A 9507-nucleotide genomic window follows, 5' to 3' on the forward strand; every position below is an offset into this window, starting at 1 on the left:
AACAATAATAAATACCCTTTGTATAGCGTAAATTTCCGCTCAACAGCAGGCGCTATGCGTTTTCCAATCTGTATTATTACCCTAACAGACTTGACAGTATTCTGAAACAATCTCAACTCCCCTTGAAGCTTTATAATTTGCAATTTGCCATTTTAAAGCGTTGGAACGCTAGCAAACTCACAGGATCGTTTGCTGCCGATGGCCATGTACTCATTCTCAATTAGTTGAGGTGATGAAATTTTATAAAGTGTCTTTCCCAAGGACACAACATAGAACCTGAAGGTCGAACCCCCGAACCTTCAACTTTCACTGTTGTGTGTGTGTGTGTGTGTGTGTGTGTGTGTGTGTGTGTGTGTGTGTGTGTGTGTGTGTGTGTGTGTGTGTGTGTGTGCGTTTTGGCACAGAAGCCTTCATGAATGTACATGAGTATGTGTAAGTACACCTTCTTAACTCTTTTTATCCTAGCCGTACCCCCACGGACTCTGTACCAGTCCTGAGGCCGCCGCGCCGTATGAGTCTGAAGTCAGTGCATATAGTTTAAAGTGCTATATTTCTTACATTTACTCTAAGGTTTTAAGGAAATTTGGCAGTTATGTTAGAAATTGAATGTAGTTTTTGTAAATGTATGTGGTTAGGAATTACACCAATTGCACAATGTAGATTTTGAGGTGTATTCCACCCTCGAACTTGACCCTGATTGCCGCGCCCACGACGACCCATTGGATTTTATAGATCTAGATCTAGACCTACAAATCGAGCACAAATTCCAGTACTAACCCCTTCACCACTGTTCAATTCTGTTCATTGGAAAATTAAAATATTCAGACAGAGCTAGCATCGCCGTATTTGCGTATTTTGGTAATTACAAGCAGAACTAGCTTCTTTGACGTGACCGTATCGCTGTTCCGAGTATACTAGTAGCCCGGATAAAAAGAGTTAAGTCTCTAAAAGGGTTGAGAAAACATGAAGAAAAGGGTACAATGAGACATTTCTCTGATTAAATAAACTGGAGATACTGTGAGAAAAACAATTCTTAGACATAAAATTTAACAAATCTAGATCAAATTTCGGCTTAAATATTTTGGTAAAAACATAATATCATTGAAATATTATTTCTCAAGCAAGAATCAATTTGCTTGCAGAAAAAACAACAAATAGGTAAGAGCTGCTCAGTTGAGGCTTACAGTGAGTAAACACAAAAACAGTGAAAGGAAATAATAGTGACACTCGAAAGTAGTACATGGAGAAAAGCCTATCAAAATAGTCAATATGTTCCCACTGAGCAAAATACTATATATGTGTACAAATTCAGTTTTTCAGGTCAAAACTACATCTGTCTCGAAAACAAGCATCTCTGTATTTAGATAAAGAGGAAAAAGTACCCATAGCACATCAAATGTTTTAAGATTATGACAACAATATCCAACACAATAGACCTCTTATAAAGTGAATCTGACTTGACTTCTGACTCTAACCTACCTTCTGTGGAAATATGAAAACACCACCATAAAAAAAGAAAACCTGTAAAAACGAACCAAGAGAGACGAGAAATGACAATCAGACCTTTCTAAGGCAGCATCTAGCTGGTAGATAAGAGACTTGAGCACCACCTGGTGCGTGGTCTGTGGTGGCTGATGCAGACGTGCAGAGAATAATGCCACAGCAGCTCCACTGCGGTCACGACCAGGCTGTCGAGATAAAACAACCAATTTATGCATCGACTGCTATTTTGACAATAGAGGTATCATTCTACAGCCTTTAATGAGTCCTGGAATGGTTTCCTCTCTTGCTCTACTACTTTCAGGGTTGGTTTGGATGCAAAGTAACTAATTGAAATAATATATGACCCAACCTTTTACATGTTAGTTAATTACATTGCCTACAAAGAAAAAATTCTAGGTTCTATCTCTTTCATAGTGGATTAATGGTAAGATTGGAATAAAAATATTGATCATTGATTGACAAATAACAGACCATAAATTAGTTTCAGCTTAAGAATGAAAAAACTGATGCCATGCTCATTATTCAGAACAGCAAAGTTAAAAGATTATCAGAAATCTAAGTCATTATAATAAGGTCATGAAATAGATGCAAAAATAATGTCAATACATATCTTGACTACAGGCAGAAAAGGGTACTCCTTCATATAATCTTTGCTGTATAGCATATTGAGTATTCATGGTGGAAATGGGCTATTTAAATGCCATCTACTATCATTACTATTGCCTAGAATATTTGTGCATTCATCTTTACATATCATATTCTGAAGGTGCCTCTTTAGAAGAAATCTTAACTTATTCAGCCCGCAAATTTTTAACGAATGTAGCATTCATTGCTCCTAAGAACTAGACAGCAAGCTTTTCATTATTTTGAGCTTAAAAATTCATAATACCATAGGTTTCAAATTTCAATCGCAACTTAATGTTGTAAATTACTCCTGAACTGAGCCACTGCTTTCTAATTGCACTTATTTAAAATGTGAGCATCTGCTCTTCAGTTTAGGTTTACAGCTGCAAGGATAAAAGCAAATGGGAATCTTGAAAATAGTTATAAGAAGCTCCAGCGGCTGAGTGGTTAGTGAGTTCAGGCTCAACAATAAAGTCAAGCACGTGCTGGCGTCTCAGAGTTTAGATGAGTGATCATTAGGTTGTCTTCTTGAGCAACACATGATAAACCTCCCTTGAAAACAGGGTGCTGCAAAGTGGCAATGGTGTGCAGATTGCCTATGTTTGTGATATTGTGTATAATCATGTATTAACATGCATGAATAAATTATGCATTTCTTCATTTATATGTACATCACCACAAAACAAATTTCCCAAGGATATCGATAAAGTGGAATTCATATCTCTTTAATATAATTTTTATTTAGTTGATCTATGTTCCAAAGATGTAGACAGCAAGACTCAAGACTGTCGTCATTAGTCGCAAATGAAGAGGCAGTCAAAAGCAATACATAATGGTCTAAATCCAGAGCTCTCCATTGTCATGCTAAAGGTACGCCAGCAGCTTGTAATGAATAAGGCCACACTGTAAGGAAATTATATTATTTAACGCGTAATATCTAATTACAGTGAGGAATTATTTTCAAGGCATTATAGAATTACATTAAGTAAACAACATGTGACTTATCCAAATCAATACTAATAATGAGGATCCATTAAAGTAAAGACACTCACCAATATTGTAAACTTTTCTGTCGACAATTCTTTCTGAAGGTATCGATCGCTTGGATCTATAGACAACAAATCTTCCTTTTCACGAGTTGACTGAAACAATTCAAGAGAAAAAGACAGCACCATTTAGCTTTGTTCAGAAGAAATGAAGGGAATGAAACCAAAACACGGCATAACTTTAATGTACGAAGTAGAGACATTTTTTGTTTCTCTGAATAATTAAGACAAAATGACCCCAAAAAATCTCATTTTGTGTTTTTTGAAAAATTTTAAGGGCAGTATTCATGGAAAGGTACTGTTTCTGGCTGTTCCCTGAAAGTGAGTCTTCACTTTTACAAAATGTCAGTCTTTACTAGTAGATTTTAAAAATTCAAAGATCTCAATCCTTCCTTGCACTTCACACAAGTATATTTCGTAGGACGTTGAGACAAGCTAAGAAGAATTGTGCTCTCAATGTACTTTCTCTTAATTCAAGCAGATTTAATATCATCATTTTTGCAAGACCAAAGGAAGAATCAGATTATATTCACAGCAAAATATAATAAACAAAAATAAAAAGATCCCGATACATTTGTACAAATGAATCATGGTCTGCGTGTATACTTGTTCTCCTCACCTCATGAGAAAAAAACAAATCGATAGCTCTCTTCACATCGAACTTGCGAGCCATAAGAAACTTGCAACCCGTTCCCCATGATACTGGTGATCTGTGCCTCTGACCTTGGGACAAGTTGACTTCACTAAGAAAATCTTGTATGGCCTGAAAACAACAAAGTTGCACCTCATAAAATAATCTAGCAACACATGTATATATATATATATATATATATATATATATATATATATATATATATATATATAATCAGCTTACATTTACATATTTTACCAGCATTCATTACAGAGGGGTACATTCATACCATGGAAGGAAATTTCCAACAGAAAATGCATAATATTATTATTATTATTATTATTATATATAAAATGAAAAATCAATATTGTTAAAAATCTTGACATCTTTGCCAATGAAATCAAAGAAAATACTTGGTGTAAGGTTGTCCTTTTGATATTGTTTTATGAGATATTTCAATCCTAACTTATTTGTACAAAGTCATTCAAAGACCCAGTTTTCACAATCTTCTCAACACTGAAAATTACCTGATGCCAGCTACCTCTCTCCTGATTTTTACCCATTTGCAAAATGAGCTCGAAAAGGTAAAACAGTGCCCAAAGAATTCCCTACACCTAAATTCTTAATTTAATTAAACTGTGCACATAATACAGCCTCTATAGGTGCAAATGTTGACAAACTCAACACTTTCTTTCCATTTAGTAAATTGCAGAACCCAACACACTCAAGTACAAAAACATAAATTTAAAAAAACTCAGTGCAACTGCAGTCTTGACAGTGTTATGTACTAATAAAAGTAGGGACAGAAAATCTGACTTCTCGGAGCAGCAGGTTGTAAACTACAATCAAAATCCAACATTACACACAACAGAGGGAAATGACCAAACATCACAAAAATGACACTTATAGTTAGTCAAACTCATAACATCACTGGTTTGTTGTTGGTAGTGAATGTGTGATCACCATTCGGATAACATCGTCCCTTATACCTTAATCCAATAAGTCAAAGGATGAACTGCCACAAGATCAAGATGAATAGAAGCTGAAAAGTTTAACGTACCCGGTATATACATCACAGAAAATATAATATCAGCATTTTCCAGAAAGAAATAATAGAGCCAATACACAATAAACAGTAATTACCAAATTATTATTTTTTTTAGACCAAGGTCCTGAAAAAAAATCCATGTCCTAAATTATCTGTGCTATCTTTGAGCAATCTTGCGATGATATCTGGCACACAGAAATTAGAAGCTTGTACAAAATTATTTGTGTTCAAAAGTGAAAAAGAAACAATTAACTTTCTCAAGGTATGATGAACTACACAACAAACAAACAAAAAGTAAAAGTAAAAGTAAAAGTAAAATTTTTCATCTTCAAACAACAATTATTGTCAGCACCAGAATTCATGGAACACTTAAGAAAAAAACAGATAATTTATTCAAGATTAAAACTGAAACACAAACTGGAAGATACTACACTACTACACTCATATCACTGCTCTGTACAATCTTGTGAGACCATTTATTACCCCTCGACTCCGAAGAAAGCCTAATATATGAACAACCCTGTATGTTAACCCTAAAAAGATTAGCTTCACACAAAGACACAAACTACAAAAATATCTTCCAAGAGCTACCATTATGGGCACACCTACTTGTTGACTGCTATTCATGGATTTTCAACACACATAAACTTTAGAGGAATGAAAGTTAAAAAAAAGAATGGATTCTGCTCTGACGAACAGGTTGGCTGTCACGAGAGAATTCTACATTCAGGTTAAAACTTCAATAAAATAAAATAAGCATGTGTTCAGCCAATTATAAAACAGTATCAATTTGCACGTCCAACCTCATTCATTTAAAGACTACTTTGAGATCCCACCGTCCATTATTTATTTAAAAAATTTAACTTTACCTAAACAAACACATGAAACCATGCTAAAAATGATATCTGCAGTCATGTCAAAAAAGTGTTTGAAACACCATGGGAGAAATGATTAGTAAATAGAGAGATCCGTCTCCACCAAGCATTGCATCATTATAATTAAATATGAACAGGAGATTAAAATAAGAAGATTTTGACCCACATTTAAAATTATGCCTTATAATATAAAAACTGACCTGAGTCTGACAGTAAAGAGTTTCGTATAGACATGTTTACCCATAAAAAAGAAATATTAAAATCCATCATACCAGACCCTTGCATTATCACTTTCAGGGGGAACACCCATTCTTTTAGACCTATCAAACCACTCCACAGAAATGAAATGAAATTATCTATTGACTGCTGGCTAAGTACCTAGGTTGGCAGAACAAAACAGAATGGTGGCAGAAGCTAACCAAAAACTCTCAATTTGCACAATTGAAGAAACTCAAGAAAGAAATTTTATCCTTACGTATTCAGTTAATCCTGTACCTGTGATGGTTCATAGCCTGTAGCATAGCCACAGAGTAACTCGTTATAGAGTAGGCAGTTTCACAAAAAATTCAAACTTAACACTGAGAAAAGCCTTTATAATACTTTATATTTATAAAATGTGAATTGTTTTCTTTCCCAATTTCCATGCTCAGTGGATGGTGAGAAAGTGGCTTTGTTTTGCTGGACACAGAGATGAGAAACTGGGGAGCTGCAGACTGTCCCTATGTTGATGGATTCATTTAAAACATTTTTAGATTACTTTATGATTTATAAATTTATACAATTGCGCATTTTTTTAATTTGTTGTTGTCCATAGCCCAAGTAATAGCATTGAAAACCATCAAGTGAAGAGCAATAACCTCCCTCGAACCTTATTCTGTGTTGTCAAGGCATTTGTCTGAGTTGAAAATAAGGCAGCTCTCATAGAGATCTCCACTTTTTGTTCTTTTCATTGGCACTCTGTTTTACTTTAAACCACTATCCCCTGGGCCCCGAATTCTATGCGTATTAGCGTATTTCGGCACCCTCTCTTTCCAATGGGTCCTGAATCAATCAGCACAGCTCCATTTAGCTTTACATGTGCCAAGCTTCAGCAGGTCCAGTGTTTTTGCAGCTGAAGCGTGTGTGTGAGTGTCAGTCTGCTTGTGTCATTTGTGGTCTAGTTCAAGAGCCGTCTGCATTGGTTCGATACTGAGGTGTGTATGTCTCTTTCGAAACAAATAAAGTTGTGGTTGCTTTTAAGGTTCGTCCAACGAAATTTGAACTAATTAACTCATTTATGAGGAACTCAAAAAGATCTGGAAACAAGACTTCAATTTTTCAATTAAAAGTCTTAAAATAAATTAGCTTGATTTTACATGTTTAACATTTCACATATTTCCTGATAAAAATTGATTGTTTTGAACTTATGTTTTTTTCTATCGAACCCATGATCATTCGTCGTAACAATAACAGCATCTAGAAAGGTATTCAAATGGGTGTAACCAGGGACGTAAATGGGGACTTTAAAAAAAATCTGACAACATGTTACGTAATCAAGTCACCGACAGAGGTGGGAGCCTTTCCGGGGTGGTGGAGGGGTAAGGGGTGTCCAGGAGGCATACTTCCAGTTTTATTGCTTCTTTTCTTAAAAACAATATTAAGTTCATAACTGACCTCTTTCTCTGGTGCACTTTACGTCTTCCGAGACCTTTCAAACACTGCAAAGGGGGCCTCTCGTGGCCTGGAGGTTAAGGTGTTTGACTCTCATTCAAAGGTCTGGGGTTCGAATCCAGGTAGCGCCGGAAAAAAAATTTTCTCTAAAAATGTCTCCTTTCACCTCTTTTCCTGCTCTCTAGCAATGTCCTGTCGTCTGCTTTCGTCTCCACTTTCTGCCCCCATCCCTTCAGCTCTTTTGCCCCCTCCTCTGGGCTCCTGACTCTTTCTGCAGCCTTTCTACTGCTACTCCTTGGCTCCTTCTTACTGCTGTGTTTCAGCCATACCCTCATCTTATGGCAGGAAAAATCTACACCTAGCTTTCTCAGACAAGGGAGAAAAATCTCAAAGGTCCCTTGTGCAAGTTGCCCACGTTAAAACTAAAAGATCTCTTGGTTGTCTAAATTCGAAAAGAGTAGGCTTTGGCCGCCACCCTGACGGTAGAAGGCATTGGTCAATCTAATTTCATACCTCGGGCTTCTTGCTACCCAGGAAACTTTCCATTATAGTGGCTCGCAATTCGAGCAGTCTCACGGGCAGTCGTGAGATTTCCCACCCACACTACCCTGACCATCTGCATCACTCAGGGCTCACATGATGGGGTAACATCTACGGCCATCTCTATTCCACCCCGAGTGAGAATAGCGTAGGCGAGTGTTTTGGCTATTCTCACCCAGTGGGCGTTCACCGTTATAGCCTAGGCCAACCAGAGTAGCGTTCACCCTGAACCACAGAATTCTACAGTGTGATTTACAGAATTGTGGAATTCTGTGCCGTGAACAAACGTTCTATTACTATTGTTAGTGTTAGCCTAAAAGCGTGCAATTTTGTCTGTGGGCAGTGGAGAGAGAGAAAGAGAGGAGTAGCGCGAGAACTTCCGTGAAAAAAAATATGGCGACCCGCATAGTTCGGCTCGATTTGGAAAGTTAAATAGCCGTAGCATCTTTGTAGACGACCAATTAATTTATTTTTGTGCTTAAACATCATTTTTTAACTTTGTTTTGGTCAATTTGATCGTCCACACCGATAGACAGTATTCAGAAAGAGACATAGAGAGAGAGGGGGGGTAGTAGACCTTGCGAGAACTTCCCGGCAAAACAAAATGGCGACCTGCGTAGTTCGGCTCGATTCGAAAAGTGAAATAGCCATAGCATCTTTGAAGACGATCAAATTAGCAGCTTACTTTTGTGCTATAACATAATTTTTTCTTGGCTTTTTTATCAATTTGATCATCCACACCAATAGACAGTATTCCGAAATGAGCAAAAACGGGTCTTGTTTCACACCGGGTGAGAATAGCCTACGCTGGCAAGTCTCACCCGGGGTGAGAGGTAGATCGTATTTTTATTCTCGCCCCGGGTGAGGATAGCCACTTCCAACATCTACTGCCAAATTACACCCCTTCCTTGCCCAGCAACATGGCCATGGCGTTAAGTCTAGAGCTGGAGGAACTAAACTTGCAAGTTTTGTTTTAAACCAGGGCCGAGCGGGCAAAGCATTTTCCATCAGACAGCTGAAACCCTCGGAAGGTAGGCCTAGCAGACTTTTCTTTCCGCTTCCTCGTTGGGCAGGTTTCCGTTTTATGTACAGAGAGGTAATCAAAGAGGAATATATCAAGGGGGGAGTGGGGAGATTCCGTTAGGTCAGGTATCCATTATATACAAGTTTCCGTTAAGGCAGGTTCGATTGTATCCGCTTGCGTCATCAGTTCAGGCCCAGGGCCACGGAGAGTTCAGTTTGAGTTTGAGTTAGATCTAGGCTAATCTAGAATCTAGATCTAAGATATAGAAATAGAAACAGTCTGCTGGGCTGAAAAAGAAAAAGGCTTCCGTGATTAGCGGTCTGGGGCAGGGCTAGTATTCCCAGATCAGCACTAGTCTTTCAGTCTGCTGTAAATAGGAATGAGATAGACAACAGGTACAACATTAAGGACAAAAGAAATGAGTTTTGATCATGCCTACATGTTTGGCTTTCTGAATTTATTACCTTCTCTTCCTGTTCCAATACACCAGCGGCCATATTTCCTGTTAGGCCTACCACAATTAAATATCTGTTTAAGATTCTAGTCGCAAACCAGCAATGGTAACA

At 37.4% G+C, this 9507-nt stretch overlaps 1 protein-coding gene across 2 annotated transcripts in view; it reads right to left on the bottom strand.

The window, feature by feature from the left end:
* LOC101863971 (tyrosine-protein phosphatase non-receptor type 9) overlaps window positions 1–9506 on the bottom strand; it is a 28196-nt gene extending 18690 nt beyond the window's left edge. The window contains exons 1-4 of one of the 2 annotated variants that reach the window (XM_005094791.3): window positions 9406–9506; window positions 3793–3936; window positions 3180–3269; window positions 1564–1688 (exon numbers count right to left, since the gene is read on the bottom strand). In XM_005094791.3, coding sequence (XP_005094848.1) covers window positions 1564–1688; window positions 3180–3269; window positions 3793–3936; window positions 9406–9438 — 392 coding nt within the window. In that variant the 5' untranslated portion in view covers window positions 9439–9506. Of the gene's footprint in view, window positions 1–1563; window positions 1689–3179; window positions 3270–3792; window positions 3937–4947; window positions 5127–9405 lie in introns of those variants that run through there. The other variant, XM_005094790.3, reaches the window with a different exon arrangement.
* Between the last annotated feature and the right edge of the window lies 1 nt (window position 9507).

This window comes from Aplysia californica, unplaced genomic scaffold (assembly GCF_000002075.1).
Source record: "Aplysia californica isolate F4 #8 unplaced genomic scaffold, AplCal3.0 scaffold00089, whole genome shotgun sequence".
In the NCBI taxonomy this organism is placed as follows: Eukaryota; Metazoa; Mollusca; class Gastropoda; order Aplysiida; family Aplysiidae; genus Aplysia; species Aplysia californica.